Source organism: Hypanus sabinus, chromosome 7 (genome assembly GCF_030144855.1).
Source record: "Hypanus sabinus isolate sHypSab1 chromosome 7, sHypSab1.hap1, whole genome shotgun sequence".
NCBI lineage: Eukaryota > Metazoa > Chordata > Chondrichthyes > Myliobatiformes > Dasyatidae > Hypanus > Hypanus sabinus.
The window spans coordinates 143583657-143610666 of record NC_082712.1 but is presented as its reverse complement, the minus strand read 5'-3'; the positions used below and the strand labels follow the sequence as shown (position 1 = coordinate 143610666).

Genomic DNA, 27010 nt, shown 5'->3' with positions numbered 1-27010 from the left:
CACTACACACTGCTTCTGCGTGTGTACCAACTGCCCCATCTTTAATTGCATAATTCAGTTTCCCATCCCCCTGCCAAATTAGTTCAAACCTTCCCCAACAGATCTAGTAAACTTGCCTGCAAGGATATTGGTCCCCCTCAGGGTTCAGGTGTAACCCGTCCCTTTTGTGCAGATCATATCTGAAACTTTGCCCCCTGCACCAGTTCCTCAGCCACGCATTCATCTGCCAAATCGACCTTTTCTTACACTCACTGGGGCATGGCACAGGCAGCAACCCAGAGGTTACTATCTTAGAAGACTTGCTCTTCAGTTTTCCATCTGGCTCTCTAAGTTCTCTCTTCAGAACCTCCTCCCTTTTCCTACTTAAGCCATTGTTGCCAACATGTACCAAAACTTCCTGGCTGCTCACTCTCCCTCTTTAGAATGCTGCGGACCTGATCTAAGATCTCCTTAAACGCAGTACCTGGGAGGCAACATACCATCACAAACAAGAGAACAGATGCCGGAAATCCGAGCAACACACACAAAATGCTGGAGGAACTCAGCAGCCAGGCAGCATCTATGGAAAAGAGTACAGTCAATGTTTCGGGCCGAAACCCTTCGGCAGGACTCCGAGAGTCTCTATTGCATCCACAGAATCTTGTGTCTACTCCTCTAACTATGCAAGCCCCTATCACTACTGCAGTCCTCTTCTTCCCTCTTCCTTTCTGAGCCACAGTGCCAGACCTGATCACAGTGTGGCTTCCCCAGTTAGGTCGCAACCCCCACCCCCAACCATATCCAAAGTGGAATGGCCACAGGGGTACTCTGTACTGGCTGGCCATTCCCTTTCCCTCTCCTGACAGTCACCCAGCCACCTGCCTCCTTGATGCACCATCAATAACTCTCGGAGACGGGAGGCAAGTGATAGGCTTTTATTAGCTGCAGGAGACCACGATTAGTAGCAAGAGACCACCACACAACATCCTGGAGACTGAGGGAGGAGCAGTGCCTCCAATCGCCTTTATACAGGAGTCAGTGGGAGGAGCCACAGGAGCAGTCAGCAGGGGGCGTGTCCAGACAGGTATATGTAGTTCACCACACTCCTGTAACTTAGAGATGATCACCACCTCAGTTTTCCATTTTTGGGCATTAACATTTCCACACCAAATCATGATGCAACCAGTTAGGAGACTCTCTACCATACATCTATAGTAGTTTGTCAATGTTTCGTGACATGCTGAACCTGTCCAAACTTCTAAGAGAGTAGAGGCGTTGTCTTGCTTTTTTTGTGATGGCATTTACATGCTGGTCCTGAACAGATCTTGGAATTTAAAGATACTGACCTTTTCCACTTTAAGGATTTTTATCTTGTTATTTCATTCTCTCGCTATTTTTTGCTATTTATTTATATTTGCATTTGCAGTTTGTTGTTCATTGATTCTGTATACAGTTATTGTTCTGTAGATTTGCTAAATATGCCCACAGGAAAAAGAATCTCATTATTGTATATGGTGACATGTATGTACCCTGATAATAAATTTTACTTTGAACTTTGAAGTCTTATGGCGGGGGTAAGAAGCTGTTCCTAAAACACTGACTGTATGTCTTCAGGCTCCTGTACCTCCTCTTTGATGGTGGTCATGAGAAGAGGAGATGTCCTGGGTGGTGGAGATCCTTAATGATGGACGCCACCTTTTTGAGGCATTGTGTTTTGAAGATTTCCTTCATGGTGGGGAGGTAGCGCTCATGATGGAGCTGTTACAACTCTTTGCCTCTTTTTCTGATCCTGTGCAGTGACCTCTCCATACCAGATGGTGATACGATCGATTAGAATGCTCTCCACTGTAAATCTGTAGAAATTTGGTAAAGAGTTTTTGGTGACATACCAAATCTCCTCAAATTCCTAACGAAGTGTAGCCACTGCTTTTCCTTCATGATTGCATTGATATGTCAGGCCCAGGATAAATCCTCTGCGATGTCAAAACTCAGGAACTTGAAATCTCACATCCTTTCCTCTGCTGATCCCTTGATGAGGACTGGTGTGTGTTCCCTTGCCTTCTCCTTACTGAGTCCACAATCAATTTCCTGGTCTTTCTGACCTTGAGTGCAGGGTTGTTGTAACACCACTTCACCAGCTGAGCCATCTCGTTTCTAGAGGTTTCCTCGTCACCATCTGAGATTCTGCCAACAATACTTGTGTCATTGTGAATTTAAAGATGGCATTTGCACTGTGCCTAGCCACACAGTTATGAGAGTAGAGAGGGTCGAGCGGCAGGCTAAGCACGCACACTTGACATGTGCTTGTGTTGATTATCAGTGAAGACGAGATGTTATTTGCAGAGAGAAGTACAGTGGCCCAGGTTTTGAAGCTTATTGATTAGTACTGAGTGGGTCATTGTGTTGAATGCTAGGCAGTAATCAATAAATAAAAGTAGGTATTGTTGTTGTCCAGGTTGACCAAGGCTGAATGGAGAGTCAGTGAGATTGCATCCATTCTAGACCTATTGTGGCCATAGGCAAATTGCTGGAGGTCCAGGTCCCTGCTTAGGCAGGAGATAATTCTAGCCATGACCAACCTCTCAAAGAACTTTATCTCAATAGTTGTGAGAGTGACTGTGCATAGTCATTCAGGCAGCTCATCCTGCTCTTTTTGAACCCTGGTATGATTGTCGCCCTTTTGTAGCTGGTGGGAACCTTCAGCTGGAGTAGAGAGAGGGATTGAAGATATCCTTGAACATGCCTACCATTTGGTTGGCACAGGTTTTCAACAGACTTATTTCTATTGGACTTAGCAGTTGTCTGCCATGTAACCTAAATATGAATAATATGGACGTAAGAGCAAGATTGGTGTATAAATATTTACCTGTAAGTTGAGGGTTAATTCAGGAAGTAAACAATATCAATTGACTGAAAAATAGTTTGACAGAAAGTAAATAAAAGATACAACGTTTCATTTGATCAAAAAGTATTGGAAGTTTTCAGTAAAATCCCAAGTTGCTAAATGCAGCTTCTGATGTGGCGTTGAAGTACAGAGATGTGAAGCATGCTGGGTTCAGCCTATGTTCAGCATTAGTGGGTTGCAATTGGTTTCAAGGTGAATGGAGAGAAAAATCAGATAGCATTTCCACTTCTGATTCTCATCTGCTGATCTATCAAATGCCCGCCTGTACTAATCCCATTTACCAGGACTTGTTTTGTAGATTTCTAGCTCTACTGATTTAGGACTGTTCTAGGTTAATCTTAAATGTTGTGTCTCGGCCTTCACCACCTGCTCAGGCAGTGTGGTCCAGTTTTGAACTATCCCCGGGTGATAAAAAAAACTTCCTCAGGTTCTTTCTGAACCTCTTAACATTTACCTTAAATTTTAAGGCCTATTCTTACTATTTACCCTGTCTACATCCCTCATTATTTTGTATACTTCATCCAGGTTCCCACCTCAGCCTCCTCCTCAATCTCTGAAAATGTTACATCCTATGCAATATCCTGGTGAATCTTCTCTGCAATCATTCCTATATTCAAGACTACATGCACACTCCAGCTGCTGATTAAACAGAGGCTTTATAAAGTTCCCTTCTCTTATATACAAGTAAGAGGTAACCAAGTATCCCGATTGCCTCCTTCAACACCTCACTGACCAGTCCTCCTCCTCCCAGGGATCTCTGCACTTGTGCACTTTCTGTTGCCCAGTATTCCGAAAACCCAAACATACATTGTGTATCAACACAAGAGATTCTGTAGATGTTAGGAATTCAGAGTAACACATATCCAAAATGCAGCAGGTCAGGCAGCATCTACAGAAAGGAATAAATAGTTTCGGGTCAAGGCTCTTCATCAACACATTCATCATGTATGTTTTTTCCTTATTAGTCCTCTTAAAGTTTATCAACATATGCTAATGAGGATTAAATTCCAACTGCCATAGCTCTACTTACCTGTGTTACGAAATCCCATAACTGGATCACTTACCAGCAAAGATAGAGAGGTCCGTTGAAGTCTGGTACTATTTTTTAAAGTCTTTATTTATAAAGAGGCACAAAAGTAAGATTAATACAAACACTCAGATAATATACGTCGTCACTACTCAACCTAAAAGCGCGGGTCTAATAATAACCATCAATAAGAAACAGCTCGATCTTTTGTCTAGGGGATAATATATTGTCCGATGGAAATATAAAAGTCACTCAGTTCCTGCAGGCTTCAGCCTTTGGGGACCGCTGGGTTTTCACGTTGGAGAGAGAGAGAGATTTGTGAGAAAAGAAACTTGCCTGGGTCTTTTATGAAGCAAATCTGTTGAATCGGGAAAGTTGGTTCCCCGTTGTTAGTTCAAGAACATCGGTTCTGTGGTACCGGCCACCGGCTCCCAAGCAAAAGGGGAACCGAATGCACGTGGCTTCCTTCCAATGGCTTCCCGCTACTACGGGATCGTTAGCGTTTCTTCTGGTGCGTCTAAAGGGGTTGTTCCCCCAGACCCTCTTTTATACTTCCTCACGGGGTCTCAGATGTCAATCAGGTTGGGATGATGCAATCTCTCTCTCAACCAGCCCACTTTGCCCGAGGGCTTGCACGTAGCATAGTCCCCAATCCACAACCGTGGTCTCCAGGAGACAATGTCTCCAGGAGACAGCGTCATTTTGCAACGCTGGGGGGAACGAGGCATTCGGCACATCTCTCTCTCATTTCCTGGGTCTACTGACCCCCCCTCCCTCAACTAGTGCTCTTGCGATTCTCACAAAGGAGGGGGCTGCAAACATAACACCTGGTTGACTGATGAATTTCAAAGTTCAAAATAAAATTTTGTTATCCGTGTACATACATGTCACCACATGCAATTCTTAGATTTTTTTCTTTTGCTGCAGGCATACTTAGCAAATCTATAGAACAATAACTGTAACCAGGATCTGTAAAGTGTAAACATCAGGAACTGTAACTATAAGCAAAATGCAGATAATAAATAAATAGCGGTAAATAATTAGCATGAAATGACATGGTAAAAGAGTCCTTATATGAGTGTAATTATCCCCTTTTGTTCAAGAGCCTGATGGTTGAGGGGTAGTAACTGTTCTTGAACCTGGTAGTGCGAATCCTGAGCCTCTTGTATTCTCTATCCGATGGCAGCAGCGAGAAAAGAGCATGACCTGGGTGGTGAAGATCTTTGATGATGGAATTTGATAGTAAATGAAAAACAATAGAAAAACTCCAGTTGTTGCTATGGAAATTGGAAAAATGGTGGAAACTCAGTAGGTAACGCAGCATCTGTGGAAAGAAAAAAAAAGAGTGCTTCAGGTCGGAGACCCTTCGTCAAAATTGAAATGATTTGACTCCTATTTTCCATGCTGAGTGCTTCATAATGTATTTGAAGGGATATAACTGATTTGGATGAGGGTGTGAGTGTAGGTGAGGGGTGGGGGATGAATGGGGATTGGGTTACAACAATGAGATTAGGTTGGGAAGGTTGTGAAGAGAAAATATGTAAAAGCAGACTAGATTCTGTTGGTTTTCAAGGTTCTGCAATTCTTTTCAGCAATATTCTAAATTTTAAAATTTTGCTGGAAGGAATTTTCTATACATTAGGAAGTCACCTAATTAATATTGTATTCTTCTAGTTTCTCAATTCGTTTTCTCACAGTAGATTCATACTGGTCTAAACACACAATGACATTTTAAATCAGTAGGAACATGATGCTGATTTGAAAGCTCTAATCTGTTATTCTGCTGCATGTTGTTTATCTATGCCTTGTACAAACTCTCAAATTAAGCTATTTTTCCCAGTGTTTTTTCTCATCAGCTCCATTTAACAAACACAATCAACTCTATTATCAGTTACCTGAGTGGTATTAGTATCTCATTACCTGTATTAAGTGCTTGGGACCTGTTGAACAATTGTGGAAAACTTCCTCTATAGGACAGGCTGGCCTATGTTAGCAACATTGACACAACCCATGAAATACTGTTACATTGAATATAGAAAGTTTCTAAAAATTCCAGATCATTTTGATTTTCAGACAAAACTAGTAAATATAATGTTTCAGTTTTAATAGTCTAATAAGCTAGAATGCACACTTCTTCTAAGCTCCAGGGACAAAATCAATGCTCAGCCCCTTGGCATGATTCCATAAGACCATAAGATGTAGGAGCAGAAGTTGGCCATTCATTCCATCAAGTTTGCTCTGCCATTCAATCATGGGCTGATCCAATTCTTCCGGTCATCCCCACTCCCCTGCTTTTACCCCATATCCTTTGATGCCCCGGCTAATCAAGAATCTCTCTATAAATGCCTTAAATACACTCAATGACTTAGCCTCCACAACTGCTCGTGGCAACAAATTCCACAGATTTACCACCTTCTGACGAAGGTAATTCCTCTGCATCTCAGTTCTAAATGGAAGTCCTTCAATCCTGAAGTCGTGCCCTCGTGTCCTAGAATCCCCTACCATGGGAAATAAATCCCTTACTGTGGGACTCCTGGATCCACTGGCTCTCTGCTTTTTTCTCTGAGTGTGAGGAGACTCTGATTAGCAGCCTCTTTGCGTCTTTCTTTACTTTCTTTGAAGGTTAAGGACGTATGGTTTTGTTATGTTTTGCAACTTCAAAACATTCAAAGGAAGACTTGGGAGTCTGAAATGCAGGTCTAACTTTGAGTTTACTTTAAGCAAGGTGCATGTATCAAGTGGTAGTGTGATGACATATGCAATTCACGTATTTATATACGTAACCCATGATGAGTTAATTAAATAAGAATGCTTAATCAAGCGATACATATATACACACACAAGATTACTCAAATATTACTGAAACATTAAATACACAACACTCCTCCCTGCTTTTCTACTTCAATTCAATAGAAAATGCATCTCAACTAGATGCGCAATATACTATATAATACAACTAGCAGAAACAGACATCCACAACGTAGTCAATTTTTCAATTATCCCATTCAGGTTCAAAGATTTAATCGCTGTGGAGGATTTCTTACTCTTGTGGGATAATGCTTTTCCTGACAAGGGGGATCGCTCTGCTTGGCAGGAGAGGCTTGTGGCTGTGAAACAATCTCAGGTTCTGGGGCCTCCTCTGTGCCGGTTGTAGGAGCTGATTCTGAGACTCCAGGAAGTGTTCCTGACAGCTCTGGACACCTTTTTTCTTCCTTTTTCTTCTTCTAGTTTGTGCAACTTGATTATTAGGGAGTTCACCAGAGTATTCTCTTATTAATCTTACAATTGCTCCCTTTACAATCTGATCTCTCCTCTTGGTTTCAGCATCCATAACATCATCTGATGAATCATCAATTTTTGTATCTCCATTGATTCCTTTTTCTTTGGCTTTCTGTTCATCCAGTTAGGCTTTGGTCTTTGCATCTACTATTACAAGCAGCTTTATGTCTCCCACTTGAAGTTCATGCAATAACCTTAATGCATGGAAGTAAATTCTGGTTCTTTATAGCACTCACGGAGCTGAATGCCTGCAACTTTCCTGAAGCTCCTTGAACTCTCTTCCAGCTTAAAACCAAACCACATTTCGCAAGTAACTGCTTGATTAATATGTCAGAAGCTTTGTCAAGTACGTTGCCTACAAAAATTGTTGAAGTTGGACCCTGCTTATATGATTCCTTTAAGCAACATAGTCCCTCCTTGGTCCAATATGCTTTCTAACCAGAGGCACAGAGGTTGGCACCAACAGTTGTTTGTCCTCTGTTGGATGATGATTCACGGTGTTCGACATGGAGACTGTTATGGCATCATCAGATACCTTCCTTAATTTGCTTTCGGTTGACTTTATTGCAAGGGATGTTGCATGCAAATGATTGGTGGATCGAATCAAGTTTTAGTTATCCCAGTCAATCAACTTCCCACAATGCTGGTCCTCTTGTTTTACCACATACAAAAAACCAACAAGCCAAACTAAGCTTATATTTCAGAGTTACAAATGTCATTCCACAAGTGTTATCTTTTCTCCAGTAGAAGTTCTTAGTTGGATAACTGGAGGCTTCAGTTTAGTATGTTTGAAATTCTGATCAAACTCATTTTGTGGAATGACTGTAACTGCCGAACCAGTACCTTATTCCAATTTAGTTAATTTGCCATTCGCTTCTGGCACAGGCCATGTTGCTTGGTTATTGTTAATTTTCACACTATAAATCTCAAGGCTACACACTCCCACATCATTATTATCTCTGATCATTATCAGAGTTTTCATCAATAGCATACAAATGAGTGCTCTTTTTGAAACTGTAACTTGATGTTTTAGCCTTTTTCTTCCCTTGGCATGCTCCTTGTACAGGTATGTGTCCTTTGTTGCATTTTCTGGAAGTTTCACATTTAAATCTGCATTGATCTGGTGGATGTGAGACCCTGCCACAACAATAACACAGTTTGTTCGGCCTTGCCAGTTTCTGTTTGGACATCACAATTTTTTCACACTGTCTTTCATTCCCGACTGCAATTCAATTGTGTCTTTGTTGGCAGTTTCCACTGAAACAGCAATTTCAACTGCTCTTTTAAATGTAAGTTGTGATTCTGTTATGAGCCAGTTTTGAATGCTTTCTTGGAAGATTCTACAAGCTAAATGATCTCTCAGTGTATCATTAAGAGCATTACTGAACTGACAATGCTCAGACAATCTCTTCACTTCAGCCATATGCACCAAAATGGATGCCTTTCTTTTTGATTCCGTTTATGAAACCTAAAGCATTCTGCAATCAATAATGGCTTTGGTTTTAAGTGTTCCTGCATTACTTTGACAATATCAGCAAAGCTCATTTCAGATAGTTCGGATAGAGCAGTCAAACTTTGAAGTAAGTTGTTTGCCTTTAACCCCAATGCACTTAGCAAAATTGGTACTCGTTTCCCATTGTTTATTTCATTTGCTTCGAAATACTGTTCCAAAAGCTCAGTAGACATGAGCCAGGTTACTGTTGTGAAATTAAATTCGTCAATCTTTCTGATGTAACCAGTCTGCACTTCCAAGATGGCAGCGTGACGCAGCACGCAGCGGCCACTCCAGGAATGAATATCTGTTATCTGTAAGTAGGGGCTGTGCACAATCCTGATTTAATGGAGACGGACGTGAGAAACATGGAGGAACATCTGGTGAAACTTTTGAAATGCCCGTTTCGCTGCCGCTGCTACTGTGCGATTGGAGAAATCTCCGGGAGGAAGGCCCCGAATCCTCGGCTTTGCCTGTTGCTTGGCGGCCGGTGCCGGGGTCGAAGCGCTCAGCAGAGATGGTGCTCGGTGTCGGAGGGCTGGTCGGAGGCTCGAAGTTTTCGGACGGACTCGGAGTTGGCTGTGGTCGGAGCTCCCAGAGTGCTGTATCGGCAAGCTGTGGCGCTGGAGGTTCATGGCAGGAAGAGTTTTTCTTCCTTCTACCGTCTGCGTGAGATGATGGGCTGTCGGGACTGTGAGACTTTCTTTTAAATCATGCATGGACTGCTCTTTATCAGATTACAGTATTGCTTTGCACTGTTGAAACTATGTGTTATAATTATGTGGTCTTTGTCAGTTAGTCTTTTATCAATTATGGTATTGTCTGCACTGTTGAAACTATATGTTAACTATAACTACATGTAATCTATGTGGTTTTGTGTATGTCTTGTAGCTTTAGGTTTGTCTGATGGGTTTGTAGTTCCTTTCCGGTGCTAAGACGGTAGCGCGATATCGATATCGATATGCAAAGTCTCTCCAGACTCTGGATTGGGGATTACCAAACATTATGTGGTTTTTCTTGTATGGTCTGTTTTGTGCTTTTTCATGATAACATTCCGGAGAATGTTGTCTCATTTTTTAACTGCATTGTATTTGTGGTTTATAAATGACAATAAAACTGAATCTGAATTTGAATTTCTGATATTTTTAAATGATTATTATCACTCAATACTCACTCTTTATGAACCCATGAATCCTTCCATTCTTTTTATGAATCCCTGAATTCTTCCATTTTCTGACTTCTTTTAAAAGTTGATAATGTCTTCCCTTCCGAAGACACGATGCTTTTTTTAAAACTCGACAGTCTACACATGCTGGGCTGCGTATTTCACTCGATGTTCCTAGCTGCATTTTTTAAAGTTTGAATGTCTCGGCACGCATGAACAGGCTGGGAGCCATTTTGGGTTCATTTTAGAAATACTTCGTTGCCAATGTTATGTTGTGTAACTTTAAAACGTTAAAACTAATTCAAAGGAAGACCCGGGGTCTGAAATGTGGGTCTAACTTTGAGTTTACTTTAAGTGAGGTGCGCACAGATCGCATAGTAGCGTGAAGGCGTATTTATACATATAACCCATAATAAATTATTTAAACAAACAAGAATGGTTAATCAAAACATATGTATGTATACAAGATTACTGAAATATTTCTGAAACATTAGATACACAAAAGACATGTCCTCAGGCATTCTTACAAACTTCTACCAATGCACCATTGAAAGTATCCTGACTGGTTAGATAGAGCTCAATCCGGACAAGTGTGAGGTGATGCATTTTGGAAGGACAAACCAGAAGACTGAGTACAGGATTAATGGTCAGTTACTTAGGAGTTTGGATGAACAGAGGAACCTTGGGGTTCAAATCCATACATCCCTCAAGGTTGCTGCTCAGGTTGATAGGGTAGTTAAGAAGGCCTATGGGATGCTAGGCTTCATTAACAGGGGGATTGAGTTCAAGAGTAGAGAGGTCATGTTGTAACTCTACAAATCTCTGGTGAGACTGCACTTAGAGTATTGTGTTCAATTCTGGTCACCTCATTATAGGAAGGATGTGGAAGCTATGGAGAGGGTGCAGAGGAGATTTACCAGGATGTTGCCTGGATTGGAGAACAAGTCATATGAAGCAAGATTAGCAGAACTGGGACTTTTCTCTTTGGAGCGTAGAAGAATGAGAGGGGACTTGATAGAGGTCTACAAGATTATGAGAGGCATAGATAGGATGGATAGTTAGTACCTGTTTCCCAGGGCACCAATAGCAAACACCAGAGGGCATATGTACAAAATTAAGGGAGGGAAGTTTAGGGTTTAGACATCAGGGTTTTTTACACAGGGTCGTGAGTGCCTGGAACGACTTGCCAGGGATGGTGGTGGAGGCTAAAACATTAGGGGTATTTAAGAGCCTCTTGGACAGGCACATGGATGAAAGAAAAATGGAAGGTTATGGGGTAATGTGGGTTTAGTACTTTTTTTAAGGATTATATGGGTTGGCACAACATGGAGGGCTGAAGGGCCTGTACTGTGCTGTAGTGTTCTATGGTTCTATGGTTGCATCAATGACTGGTCCAGCTATTTGAATGTGCAGGACCATACGAAGCTGCAGAGAGAGACAGACTCAGCCCAATCAATAAATAACTGGTACATTCCTCTGAACCGTCATAAAAATATTGTGTGTCTTATGCTACGTGCCAATGATGCTGCAAGTAAGCTTTTCTTTACATCTGGGCATACATGACTTCTGTACAAAGGTTTAAATATTAGTTTGATCTGTTACATCAAAACATACAATGAAAAAAGTAATTTATGTCAGTTTAAATATGTGCTGGAGATAGCCTGCAAATGTCACCATGCTTCTGGCACCAACATAGAATGCCCACAACTTATTAACCCTTATATTACTATAAAGTTACAATAAGAAATATATTAAACATTAGTGTTCATGGATTCATGGACTCTTCAGAAATTGGGTGGCAGAAGGGATGAAGCGGTTACTAATTTGAGTGAGTGTCAGGCTCCTGTAGCTCTCCTCTGATGGTAGCAATAAGAAGAGGACATTTCCTGGGTGGTGGGGGTCCTTAATGATGGATCCCATCTTCCTGAGATTGCCTATTGATGTGACCTTGAAGGTAGGGAGGCTAGTGCCCATGAAGGAGGTAGCTGAGTTTACAAGCCTCTGCAGCTTTTTCTAATCTTGTGCATTGGCATCTCCATACCAGACAGCAATGCAACCAATTAGAATCCTTGGCACGGTACATCTGTAGAAATTTGGTAAGAGTCTTTCGTGACCAACCAAATTTCAAACTCCTGGTGAAATATAGCCATTGTAATGTCTTCTTTGTAATTGGATCAATATGTTGGGCCCAGGATAGATCATTAGAGATGTTGACATCCAAGAACTTGAAACTGTTCACCCTTTCCACGGCTGATCCCTCGATGAGGACTAGTGTGTATTCTCCCTACTTCTCCTTCTTGAAGTCCACAATTAATTCCTTGTCCTTAGTGACGTTGACTAAGTCATTGACTGGTGGTTATTGCCAATTTATTTCATTCTTCATCACCACTTGAGATTCTGCCAACATCAGTTGTATCATTGATGAAATCATAAATGACATTTGAGTTGTGCCTAGCAAAACAGTCATGAACCGAGAGAGTTAACTACAGTGGGCTAAGCATCCTTGAGGTATGCCTGTGTTGATTGTCAGCAAGGAGGAGTCGTTATTTCCAATCCACAATGTCTGAGCTCTTTTGCCGAGGAAGTCAAAAATCCAATTGCAGAGGGAGGTACAGAGGCCCAGGTTTTGAAGCTTGTTGATTAGTACTGAAAATGTGATGATGTTGTATGCTGATCTACAATCAATAAACAGTAGCCTGACATAGGTATTGTGGTGGTCAAAAGCCGAGTGGAGAGCTAGTGAGATTGCATCCACTGTAGACCTATTGTGGCAAAAGGTAAATTGCAGTAGGTCCAGGTCCTTGCTCAAGCTGGGGTTAATTTCAACCTCTCAAAGCACTTCATCACGGTAGAAGTGCTACTGGACAATAGTTGTTGAGGCAGCTCACCCTGCTCTTCTTGGGCACTGAGATGATTGATGTCCTTTTGAAGCAGGTGGGAACCTTTGACTGCAGCAATGAGAGATTGAAAATGTCCTTGAACACTACAGTTGTTTGTTGGCCCAGGGTTTTAGGACCCTTCCAGGTACACCATTGGGGAAACACATGCGGTCAGAAAGAATGTACAAACTCCTTACAGGTGATAACATGCATACGACAATAAAAGCAACTTTGACTTTGTATTTCCTCCCACTTACAGACCAAGTCAACTGTAATCCTCTACACCCTCCTCCAGTCTGCTTTTTCTATTCATTTCTCTGTGCTTACAACTCGCCTCTCCTATAAACCCCTCCTTCCATTTCTTTGATACATTACTACTGAGCTCATGATTTCTAAACTTTTAATGATATTGTTCTTCCCCTGTACTACCTCAGTGTACTGGTGTCATGAAATGATCTGAATAGTTGGCATGCTAAACCATGGTCTTCCTGTAAATGTGACAGTTTTCTCCCATACTCCAAACCATGAGTTAGGGAGAGTAAGTTACGTTAGTGCTAGCTGATGCTTGTGGGCTGCCCCAGCACATCCTCGGACTGAGATGGTTGTCGGCGCAAACAATGAACTTCATCATCTGTTTTGATGTTTCAATGTACATGTGATAAATAAAGTTAGTCTTTTTAAAGTTTTCAAAGGTTTCAAAGGTACAATTTAATGTCAGAGAAATGTATACAATATACATCCTGAAATGCTTTTTCTTCGTAACCATCCACGAAAACAGAGGAGTGCCCTAAAAATAAAAGGCAGTTAAATGTTAGACCCACAAAGTACTCCCCAGCTCCCCCCTCCTGCACGTAAATGGCAGAGAGCAACAATCCCCCTCCCCCACTGGCAAAAATAAAGCACACCCGCTACCAGCACTTAAGCCCGAGCAAGGCAATAGCAAAGACACACACCTGCAGCTACCTCAAAGATTACATTGTTCACCCGATAATTCGAAATGCTGCAGGCTCTCTCTCTCTCCTAATAAGGAAGAAAGAGGTGACTCCATTTTCCAACCAGCGGGGAGACATGACAAACAACTCGCAGGTTTACGATGTTAAAAGTCCATTACGTCTCTTTTCTCGAGCTCTGTGCCTGAAGATCGCAAAGACCCCGGGTCCCCAGGCGCAGCAGATGTTCCGACTCCCTCAATGACACACGGGTCTCCTGTGGTGACACCGACCCTTGATCTGCCCATCTCCAGTTCCTCGAGATGCCAGGCTTCTGAATCTGTGGCGATATCTTAGGCCAGGCTTTTGGCATGCCAAATAGCGGCCGTTTGTGGACCCCTGACAGCGGGTCCCATTCCCACAAAGAACCATAGTCAGTGTGTAACTCCAGGTCAGGGTCTTCAAAAGAACCCTGAAGGGGAAAAAGAGAGATATTAAAGATGGAAATAGAACTGTTTTTGAAGATGCAAGCAAAGGAGTCGCCATTGGTCTCCATAACTACTTAGCTCTGCCTCCTCCTTTTTCATTGTACTTTTGTGCATGTGAAAATAATAATCCAATTCAATTTAATTCACAATATTATCTGATACATACTGTAAGTGGTTCTTCCAAAATCTCCACAACTCTCGCCTCCACACTTCAAAGCAAAACACCTATTCACTTTTTTTTTTCTGTCCTAAACATATACCATAAAATTGTTCTTGCCGTTTCATTGCTACTTATCCCACCACTGGTGAGTCCCCTATAGTGGACAACTGGTGTTGTCCCCTATAACTCTGCACATTTTTCCTAAATGTAACATCTCTTTCCATAGATTTTAGGGAACAGGGTGGTTGAGATGCTCATGAAGTGGACCAGCTCATCCCAAGAGAAGTTTATTGAGGTGGGGGACATATACATAGGGACAAGAAGGTTACGTGTCAGCAGGGGCAGCTAGTAAACAGAAACTCCAGCATCTTCTGCCTTCTCTTAATTTTCTGTGCCCACTATTATTCTTTTACTGCAAGGGAGCTGATCATCAGAAGGAAGAGCAATAGAGTCATAGACTATCGATGTTAGAATCTGCAGCAATACACCAGGCACTGACGGAATTTAGCAGGTCAGGCAGCAGATATGGAGGGAAACAGGCAGTTGGTGTTACAGTTCTATAATTGACATATGGTAATGTCAAACTGGTTGACCCATGATTCCAATTCCATTATTAACTTTTCCTTTCCATTGTATACGAATGGAGCAGTTCTGTGTACAAATATTGGACTGTGCAGCAAACTCATTTTGCAATTAATTGCATATATAATCTTTATGATCTTTTAGGTACATGCACTCCTTGTAACCATACATTAAAATTTACACTAGGTTGAATCAAACTTGCTGAAATGATTATCAATATGACCATATCAACCCCAGCTGAGATCAGTAGAAACATCATCTGTGAATGTGAAGGGCAATGAAAATTGACCAATATATACGATTCACTATCTCAAATTAGGACAGAGTTAGTCTAAGATCTAAACGTGCACCATCACCCACTCCTAATGTTGGTGAGGTTTCAAGTAGCTTTAAATTTTCAAATCCAGTGACCATAATTATTAGATGGGTTTAGGTGTCTTGCCTGATGAAAGAATGAATGGATGTTACACATCTTGAATGTAAAAATTGCTGTTGAAAATAGATCTATAGGTAGATACTGAAAGCACATATTTAAGAGCCCAATATTGATGGCCCACAATGAAGCACTTAATGAGCCAAAACACTTGTGTATAACTTTGATTACTATAGACTATATGCGAAAAGACAAACTTATTTTACATTAATGTTAATTTGGATTCTGGAAGAAAATATGGTTTAAAATTTTCTGTAACACTATGTTAAATAATTAAATTTCCATTTGTTATTTTATGCATTAAACCTAATGAAACCAGTCTCCATAAATCAAAAGCAAGTTGCTGTAAAAGTGCAACTTAGAATGTGAAAAGAGTGACACACAACCTCGTGCATATTTTGTTAGTTAGCTGCAAAGATTATATATTAAAAGAGTTATTTTAGAGCATAAACAGAAGAATAAGAACATTTAGAGCTGATTTAAAATAATTAGGGGAAGTGAATATGAGCCAAGGGAATTGGAAATTAAATTGGAACCATTTGTACAAATGAACTTTTCAGAATGCATCTGAAACTTAAAAGCCATTGAATTAGTTTAATCAGATATTTTTGATCCAACAGAGTGCAGAAAGCAAGGACTTGTTTTTAAGATGGAGAAGGATGGAAATTGCTTGCTAAATGTACTTCTCTCATCCCTAATTTCTCATATTATTGAATTAGTACTTGGCCAGACCAAAGATTTATATCCAAGATTCTGAAGCCTGGGATCCTGTATGCTTTTCCAGCCAATATTTCAGCTGGCCTTCCATTTTCAACAGAGTATGCACAAGTAGATCCAGATCTCTCTGTTGGAATGAGTCCTCCAGTTAATATTGATTGTTAACACACTGGGCATGTTCCTGGAGGTTGATTCACCTGAATGTCATGGTAGCTAGTTTGCTATGATGAAGATGTGAGGACTTGAGAGAGCCATTAACTGGTCAGATATATTTGAAAGCTAATGAAATAGATATAAGTAGTAAAAAAAAAACACCATAAAACACGTTAAAAGAAGAAGTAAGTAAAACCATTAAATCAACATAAAATAACTCAAGTACTTATCCGCAGGAATTATTTTCCTTTGGATTGGCAATTCCCTTCAAAGGTTTAATGCTGTGGTTCTTACATCAAACCTGGCAAAAAGCTGTGGGGTTGGGAGGAAAGTGCAGCCAGCACCTTTTCTCAGCATGGCCCTGTACAGGACTCAATGATGCACCAACATGTGTCTGATCTCCAACTCATCACGGACATCAATGTTTGGCCACACCATGTGTTTAAGTCTGAGATGACTGGAGCAATGAATACCAACAGTCAGTCAGCACATTCAGGCTCAAAATTTAGATCCTGTTACGGCCTTAAGTGTGTCTGTAAAACATCTGATTTTGGTAGCCTCCAATAGTGGTTCTTATCAGAACGTTGGTAACATTTTGGACGATTGCAATGGACTGAGGCAATCCAAATCCTGGGAGCTTCTTACCTGGGTTATTGTATCACGCACGCATTTAGACATCCTACCTGTTTGGTGAGCGTATTTAAAATTCTGTCATGCTATTAGTTTTCCAAATTTGGAGACCTTAATTGCTGGCACAATTAATCTTCCTAAGGCTGTTTGAGGTATTCCATGGAAGTGATTCTGCAGTCAAGTTTTTATCTTCAAATTTTCATTCTTCCACCTTCTTATTTTCTCTGTCCTTTTCCTTTGATGAAGCTAGTTAGGGTAATGAGGCAGCAGGAAGATATTTGAGCCAAAATCCAACCTGTTTTCATGCACTACTTTCAAGCTGGCCACAGTTAAGGAACCATGGACGATTAATCCTCAACTCAGATCAGGAGAGATCTGTATCATCCAGCTGAGATCAACTATTTTGCACAGAACAAGTCACAAACTATCCTTTGGTTTAAAGGCAGGAAGATACAATAGTGATTTCAGTGAAGGTGGTCTAAAAGAAGCTAAGGAAATAGTCTGCCTTAATTTAATTTTCATTAATAATTGGTAAACCAGTGCTGATATAATAAAGGAATATAGACTTTGTGATCATGTCCACTGGCTGGTTAAAAGAAAACTCCAATGATGTGAACTGCTGGCTGGTGATGTAGTGACATCAGCACCAGGCTTCAAAGTGAATGGTCCAGAGATCAGATCTGGACTGTCCCTTGCATGATTTCCGTCCACGCTGAGTTGAGCGTTGAGCTAGCAACTCATTTAAAAAAAACAGGTAAAAATGCTAAAGAAACAGCAAGGTTGCCGCCTGATGCGCCATGAAGTGCGGAAAGTAGCAAAAACAATGAAGCAAAACTTGTAACATTGAAAACTGCAGAGGTCAGATGTGTTTCAGTCGAGGGTTTTCATGGTATTAATTGAAAGAGAGAGAACAATACGAAAGAGAGGGAGAGAAGAATTTCCAAGAAAAAAGGAGACAGTTCAAAACTGTCATAAAACCATGACAGGCGTCAATGGAAGGCCATCTGCTTTCCCCAATCTTGTCCCCATCATTGGGTATTCCAGGCAGGGCCTCAATAGTGCATTGCTGAGGTCTACTTGCTGCTGCAGCCTTGCTCAGGCATGTTCTGAGGTGCAGAGGGTCAACTAGTTCTACTTTTTGCATCCAGCCCGAGTCAGGGGAATCAAGCTGCACTTGGATAGTCCAGATTTCCCTTTCACTTATCTGAGCTATTGAAATCCAGCTAAATTCACCTCAGTGATTTTGATTCTTGATGTATAATCAAAAAACAATTCTATCTCACTTATGATATAGCACAAAAAATCTAATTAATAATAATAATAATTTTTATTGCACTGTGTTAGGTATTTTTAGGGGGAAAATTCTGCTAGTCTGTCTTTTCCACCACAAAAGCCAAATAGTTTGCTCAAGGTTTAAACAAGAATATCTTGCTAACAGGGCAATATTGAAAATACCTAGAAACTACTTTTGAAAGGAGCAGAGTTTTTAAAAGACGAGTTGCTATTTTAATCATAGATTTTGAAGTATATCCGGTCTAAATCCATGCCACAGGAGTCACACAATTCGAAAATTATTTTAGAAGTTGATACAATAATGAAAAAAAAAATGGTTTTGTGATGCTCACTCTGGTATGTGCCTACATTGGCATTTATTTATCTATCTATATTAAAATTTTTGATTGCATAAAATTTTGAGAATTTTATCGTGCACAATAAATGTATTCTATTGCAGCAGTTGCATTTCTGGCTGAAAAGAGGTCCATCCATCCCTCACTATTCATTTTGGCATTGCTGTCAAACTCATAGACCTTTAACTGAGCCGGAACAAAAGATCCCTGCTGGAGCGCCCTGGAGCACTTATCACTCTGAGTGATGGACCTGGCTCTTAGGGCTTAACATGGCTTTTTTATTATCTTAAGATTGTGCATTTCAAATTCTGTGGACCCATTAGTGAAGCATGTTGCTATGGCAATTGGAGTCTTTTTTCCCCAGACTCTGTCAGGTATGAATAATGTGTGAATCTGTAGAGAGCAAGAGGTAATATTGCCTGATGTTTAAGCCCAGTAAACCGAAACCTAGCAAAGAGCAAAGATAGTCGACATAATTCTGCTTTAATCCTTAAAATGACAAAACTATGAGTTCTGGAGATGAATATTCAACAAGAATCTCCTGTAATATTTTTGTGGGCAATTATATTTTCTTTTGCTGCATCAAAAACAGTATCATGTCTGCATCAGTGTTTCAGCAAAAATCGTCTTTACGTTTTCACTTCAGGAAGATTTATAGGTTTGGTAAAGTACACACTCATCTAGCGCTCAGTGCACTGGTACAGCATGGTGTTATGTAGACCCTGAGTCGATCATTCTTAGGAAAAGCGCTGTTTTAGCATTGTGCAAATATCCACTTGCGAAAACAAGCTTCTTTAACTTTTGCCGGGCTTTTTGCCAGATTAATCCCTCCCACTCTTTGTCACATTACTAAAATGACAACTGCTAAGTATACTTTACTTAGCAAGTTAACTGTAACTAGAGAAGTCACACTAGATTGAACCTGTCATCAATGAACCACATAGGCTTTTATTGTGCACTTTGCCAACCACTCAAAGAATTCTTGAACATGTTTTTCAGATTTATGATGATAAACAAAAGAAGTAATTCTTGCTAATTCACAGTTATGTCTGCTGTAACTATATTCAAAAACACTATTTTATTTCAAGTAAGTTTAATGATACTTTTAGATTTTTATTCTTCACTACTCCTGCTAGTTTTGTGTTTTAGTTTGCAGAAATTTCAAGGAACAAGTGAAATATGAAAAAAGGAAATTATGTTATTTTTTCCTCTTAGTTAAACTCTTCATTTGCTGTTTCTCATAGGCTATCCTATTGAGCTACTCTTTAAAATTTTATGGTGTCAATTTATTTTCAATATAATTTGCATGCTTACTGAGTAAGAGAGTATCAACCTTAGAAAAGTAGTCCATTTTGAAGACTATTATTTGAATCAGTATAAATTTGATTCATATTATTCTTGGTGTAAAATCAGTTGTTATTTTGAATAAACTGATGTTTCTACGTTATACCTGAAATTTATAATCTCCATGCTAGAAAAAGTAAAGTAAAGCTGAAATTAGCTTTGGAACTGGAAGCATATTGAGAATAAAAATTTGTTACTCTGTTACCTGTGTCAGTTCTCTGAATTTTTTTGCAAACAAATCTTGGGTGGCCAAATGCTTCAGATTGGCATGTGTGGAGAGAGGCTCAGCAGGATTTTGATGATAGTAGTGAGGTGATCAGTGGAATGAGAAGTGAGGACATTGGCATTAAAGTATTGGGGTTCAGATCAGTACTGGTGGAAACGTCTCCCTATACTCCTTGGCAGCAGCCCATTCATAGGGAAGTATTTTATTTAACACCAGATGAGGGCTTAACATTCTGTAAAGGCCTGCATTAGTGTTCTTGCTAGCCTTCCTTACACCGTAGTATTTTTAGCAAACTATATACAATTTAATGTCACTGTAAACACCCAGCAGGATCTGTGCATGAGTGTATTGACTACACAAAGATCTGGCAGTGACTTTAGCCTGTGGTCTTTGGAAAGTCGTCACCTCAGCGCAAATGTTTTGGTGTTCCTGAATTTGATTAGTCAATGAGAATGCAGAAGGTGCTAAGGGGATTAGTACACAGAATTAAAATTTAAATATAATCAAATAAAGATTGATCTCTCTATTCTCCATCTCAGCAGATGGGCAAGGGTATTTACTGTGTTGAGAATGAGCCTCTACATATTAATTCAACTCCATAGAGGAGTTAGATGTCATATTCTGGGGCATGGATGGTTGTGAACTTTAGGGATTTTTAGGAGCTAAAACCAAACCAGTAATCACAAAAAGATTTTCCTAGTCATGGAATTCCTTGCCATTCTGTCTAAAATCCATCCCATGCATATTGTTATTCCTCTGCTTATTGTCCTCTTTCTGTACCCTTGGGTATCTTACATCCTGATAGAGACAGAGGGGAATTAAAGGTTATGCTGAAAGTCAAAATGAAGCTGGATTGGAGGAGATTCCTGTGGAATGTAAACACAGGTGGAACCTAGTTGGTCACATAACCTTTTACATAAAAGTAGCACTTATTTATAAATTTTGTAAATATGACATTGCATGTGGTAAATGGTAATTGTAACTGGCATTACCACATTAATGGCAACATGGTAAGTGATAAATGTAGAAAATGGAAAATTTGTCGGGGTGTCCTTGTAGATGTGTCTCACTATAAAATTGGGAGTCTAGTTAGGTTTATAAGCCATAACTGAAAAGGGACTCCTAGGAACCATCCATTTTTACTATACAACACCTTCACGTATGACAGGTATCACAGCCACGGCCTTTTGATTTGTGCTGGCCCTATGTGAATGCAACCCATTTACTCTAACACCAACATGACCCTCTTCTCTCACATTCACATTATCTCCGATGGAGATGTGAATGTGAAAGAAATGTTGGTAGTTCCGGATCCTGACTATTCGTGGTGTAAGAAAGATTTTTATTCGGTGTTGAATCTGAAAATGTTACGATCCAGTTGCTTTTCAGAAGTCAAGAACGGGGCTTTAAACTTGGTGGTTACAACCATTTCATTAGGTGTTCATAACAAAGAAATAACTGAAATCAATGTATTCTACTGTAAGGAAGGGAGACAACAAAGAACAAAAAACAACAGTGTCATGATTATATTAAAAACTAGCTTGACTAGCTGAAGGGAAACTTCTCAAAGTACAGAATCAGCTATACAACGATCACTGAAAATTCACTGAACTATTACACAAATATAGGTGATTATATAAAAATTACAAGTATGCATAGGGAATGTTAAACTACAAGAAAAACAACAGTTCTACACTTTATTCCACACCCATCACTATTAATTTTTGTATTATAGTTGTAAGTGTAATGATGTGATCTCTATGAATGGTATGCAAGACATTTTTTTCACTGCATCTTGTTACATGTGATAATAACAAACCAATTCAATTCCAATTTGGATTAATTTACTTCTAATTCCTCAATGCTCATGAGAAGGTGGAGATGGTTGGCTGTGTATGGGCCTTCTGCTGAAGGCGCTTGAGTAGAAAATTCTGGGTTTTTGATGAAAAGGCAACAACTGATCTTAGAGTCATGTCGGTTGACTCAGAGAGGAATCTGAGGGTGGTGATGTCCCCCTATAACTTCTACCTTGTTCCTTGAGGTAGTAGCAGTTGCAAGGTACATTTGATTAGCTCCGGATCAGTAGCTATACATTTTCTGCATGTTACATACTGCAAACACTGTGATGCTGGTAGAGGGAATGATTGTTGAGGGCAGTGGACTGGGTGCCAATCTTGTTTGCTTTTTTAGCCAGGTTGATTTCAAGCTACTTATGAGCTATGGACCTATAATTTTCTTTCTTCTGCCTTCCTCCCTTCTTAAAGAGTGGAGGGATATTTTCAACTTTCCAATCCTCTGGAATCATTCCAGAATATAGAGATTCTTGAAAGATCGTTACTAATACCTCCACGATCTCTTCAACTACCTCTTTCAAATCCCTGGCCTGTAGTCCATCTGGCCCAGGTGGACTTAACTTCCTTCAGGCCTTTCTGCTTCTCAACCACCTTCTCCTTAGTAATAGCAATTACACTCACTTCTGCCCTGGCACTCTTGAATTTCTGGCATCCTGCTATTGTCTTCCACAGTGAAGACTGATGCAAAATACTTATGAAGTTCCTCTGTCATTTCTTTGTCCCCCATTACTACCTCTTCAGCATCATATTCCAGAGGTCTGATATTTGCTTTCGTCTCTCTTTTACGTCTTATATATCTGAAAAACTTTAATATTTTGACTAGCTGACCTTCATATTAATCTTTTCTCTCCTTACAGCTTTTTAAGGTGCCTTCTGTTGTTTTTAAAAATTTCCTAATCCTCTAACTTTGCACTAATTTTTGCTATATTATATGTCCTCTCTTTTACTTTTATGCAGTCTTTGATTTCATTTGTCAGCCACAGTTGACTCATCCTCTCTTTAGAATACTTTTTTATTTTTGGGATGTATCTATCCTGCACCTTCTGAATTTCCTCTAGAAACTCCAGCCCTTGCTGTTCTGCTGTCATCCCTACTAGTGTTCCCTTCCAATCAACTTTGGCCAGCTCCTCTCTCGTGCTTCTGCAATTCCCTTTACTCCTCTGTAATACTGATATATCTGACTTTACTTTCTCTCTCTCAAGCTGCATGGTGAATTCTGTCATTATTATGATCACTGACTCATAAGAGTTCCTTTACCATAAGCTCCCTGATCAAATCTGGTTCATTATACAACACCCAATCCAGAATTGCCTTTCTGCTAGAGAGCTCAACCACACTCTGCTCTAGAAAGCCACTTTGTAGGTATTCTTCAAGTTCTCTCTCTTGGGATCCAACCTGATTTTCCCAATCTATCTGCATATTGAAATCCACTATAACTATTGTAACATTGCCCCAAACTTTCTCTGCTCACCCTCCTTCCTCAGAATCTTCTGCAGCTACTCTGAGACTTCTTGGATCCTAGCACCAACATACTATCCTATCATCTTTTTCCCAACCACAGAATCTTCTGTTTGCCCCTCTATCGAGTCTCCTATACTATTGCACTGCCTGACTTTTCCCTTCCCTTTTGAGCCTCAGAGCTGGCCAAATGCTACTGGCCTGGCTTCTGTGGCTGTGCCCTGAAAGGTCATCTTAAATGTCCAAAGCGGTGTGCTTGTTGCTGAAGGGAATAGCCATAGGGGAACACTGGACTAACTGCTTACTCCCTTTACTTCTTCTAGTGGTCACCCCATCTCCTATCTAAAGCCTGTACTCTGGGTGTGACCACTCATTAAAAGTCTAATCTATGAGGTTTTCAGTCTCCCAGATGATCCTGTGTGCATCCAGCTCCAGCTCCGGTTCCTGGACCTTGTCAGTCAGGAGCTGAAGGTGGGGGCACTTCCTGTAGACATCATCATCAGGAAGACTGTTAGGTACCCTGAAATCCCACATCTTGCAGGAGGAGCATTTCAGTGCCTTAACTACCATTTACTCACATTTAGCTAATTAGGGACAGTCGGCATGGCATTGTGTGAGGCAGGTTGGTTTACAAATTTGATTTTTTCTGGTGGTGACCATGGTGATTTCTGAATGTATAGAAGTGGATGTTGTCTAATGGATTTTAGTAAGGCTTTTGACAAGGTCCCTCAGGAAGATTAAGGTGCAAAGGATCCATGGTAAATTGGTAGTTTGGATTAGAACTGTCTTTCACATAGAGAGAGGTAGTGGTGGAAGGGTGTTATTCCAGCTGGAGGTCTGTGAACAGTGTAGTTCTGCAGGGATCAGTCCTAGGACTTCATGATAGAGTTGCAGACAGTGAAGAAGATCATCAAAGGATACAAGAAGATGTAGATAAATTATTGTTATGGATGGAGAAATGGCAGGTGAAGTTTAATCTGCCAAGTGTGAAATGTTATGCTTTGGGAGGGTAAATGGAAGGGGAAAGTATACAGTCATTGGTAGGATCTTCAGCAGTAGTAGTGTACAGAGGGACCTTGGTCCAGGTCCATATCTCACTGAAAGAGCAACCCAAACGGAACGTCAGTCATGATTATGTGTTCAAAGCAGCTCAACAAAATACTGGCGGAACAGCAGTCACGGCAGCATCTATGGAAAAGGCACATCGGGCTGATGCTCTTCATCAGGTCTTCTATTATGTGTTCAAGGCCTGAAGTAAAGCTTAGCCCCTCAGTCTTCTGAATCACAGGTCCACCACTGTGTCAGTGTTGACACTCGCTTAGATTGCTCTAATGTAACCAATTTTAAACAAAACGCAAATAACCTAACTCTACAGATTATTGTGGGTTGACACATTTTAAATTGCTTTTATCTGAGTTTGTTTTAGATGAATCCAATTTTGTCCTTGTATAAAGATTTGTTTTTAATGGATTCTACTTTTGATCTATCATTCTGCTTCAGGGGGAATGAGCTGCATGAACAAAGACCATGGATGTGCCCATATCTGTAGAGAGACACCAAAAGGAGGAGTAGCATGTAAATGTAGGCCTGGTTTTGAACTAGCCAGGAATCAGAGAGGATGCATATGTATGTAAATTCCTTTCATTTTTCTGTTCTATTATGCATTCTTTTTGAATATTGAAAACACTCACAAAAATCAAACCACTCCTTATTCCTCATTATATTCTTCCCTTAACTGTCCCAGCCTGAAATGCCCAATACAAAGTGTATTACTTAATCAAAGCTAAACTTCTTATTCTTGTTCTAATAATGCTAGACTGTGGATTACAAAGTTATCCCAGTGTGTGCCTGGAGAGATGATTTGGAATGTAGCAGTTGCACCAGACATATTTGCATGCCCTTGAAATGAATGTTTAAAGCTTAAGTTATCTGCACAAGGGAATGTCCTGAACGGTCTCACAGCACAAACTGAAGTTTCAGCATCTCTGAAAGTATTTGCTGTGCCAGTAATTTTAACTGAACTTGTATGGCTTGGCAGACAGCTGCAATCTGTATTGCTTGCCCTTAATTATTTATAAATTTCATCAGCGGTTTCTTTTAGATGTGTGTAATTTTTTCTTAGTAACATGCAATCATGGAAATGGTGGGTGTCATCATACCTGTGATGATACAGATGATGGACCTGTTTGTGGCTGCCATCAAAAGTATGCCTTACTGTCTAATGGGAAAACCTGTATTGGTAAGTGAACAAGTCTTCCTACCACATGCATTGAACTGTTTAAAAGTTAATGACAAAGTATACGTTTAAGCACATCTCTGCAATGCGTATACACAGAAGACTGCAAGTACTGGAAATCTTGAGCAACTCACAAAATTGCTGAAGGGTCTCAACAAGTTAAGCAACATCTATGGAGGGGAGTAAACAATCAACGTTTTGGCCGAAGAGAATGGCCCCATCCGTAGATCCGGCCGGATTTGCTGAGTTCCTCCAGAATTTCATGTCTGTTGCTCCCTACAATGGGTTATTCTTGTCTGATTACAGTGCTGGAAGGTTTACGGTCTCTTAATCAAGTAGGAACTATAAATACAACCATATGTAGTGTTATGACCGAGCTCAAATGCCTCAAACATATTGGAAAAGGGTTTTTAGAGACTTTTATTTTTCATAAGTTTATTAATTCAGGCACACAGGCTTATTCATCAATTATGTCTTCATCTTTAATTTAAAGAAAAGCTAAACCTTTACTTCAGTTTCTAAAGTATTCAATGCAGTGGCATGTTAAACTCAATGGAAACGGATAATAACATACATCACTTAATGTACATGCATATAGAACCAGATAGATTTAAGGTGAAATGGAGAACTCCTTCACTCAGAGGCTGGTGCAAGTGTGGAATAACATGTCAGCGGGTGTGGTAGATGCTGGTTCAGTTGTAACATTTAGGAGAACTTTGGGTAGGTACATGGATGAGAGGCTATGATCTGGTTGCAGGTAGATGGAACTAGGCAGAAACACAGGTTGCCATGGATGGACTAGATGGGCCAAACGGCCTGTTTCTGTTGTATAGAGCGATATGTCTCTATGGTTTTAGTGACTAAAGATAAAATTTTGCCTAGAATCTTAACGCAGTAATGTTAATGGAAATGTTAGTCAGATTTCTGTTCTTTGAATTGCATAATTAAATCAAATCTTCTCATTCTGAGCTGTTTGCAGAATTGCAGCGTGATTGAAATATGTTAGCTTACGTTGTCTCTAGAGAATATTGTCATATATGCTTCTCGATCTGAGAAACAAGATCTGCTGCTTGCAACATTACCTTGGTTCTGGCTATTGAGACATTGTTTGTGCAGTGCTTTTCAACAATTTAATTACAAATTCAAAACACTAAAATGCTTATGAAAAATATGAACTGCTATCGGTGTAAGAATAGAACTAACTATATCAAAAATGTTATTGAATGGAAGAGAGTTTGGTGTTGTCACGGTAACCAGTTGATACAGTACATTTTGTTCAGGATGATGTCTGAATTGTTCCCATTGTACATGAATACGTACAACAGTCAGCAATGGAAATCTGACAATGCTAGAAATCTGAATAATGCACTGTTTTATCCAAGTTAAGTTAAATTTGTTCATCTTAGAATTTCACATCAGTTCAATAAAACTAACAATAGATAAGCGA

General features: G+C 40.1%; 1 protein-coding gene across 1 annotated transcript in view; it reads left to right on the top strand.

Annotated features, from left to right (window-relative positions):
- scube2 (signal peptide, CUB domain, EGF-like 2) overlaps nt 1–27010 on the top strand; it is a 116293-nt gene that overhangs the window by 24314 nt on the left and 64969 nt on the right. Inside the window, exons 5-6 of the mRNA XM_059975849.1 lie at nt 24828–24953; nt 25450–25566. Of these exons, the coding sequence (XP_059831832.1) occupies nt 24828–24953; nt 25450–25566 (243 nt within the window). The remainder of the gene's footprint in view (nt 1–24827; nt 24954–25449; nt 25567–27010) is intronic.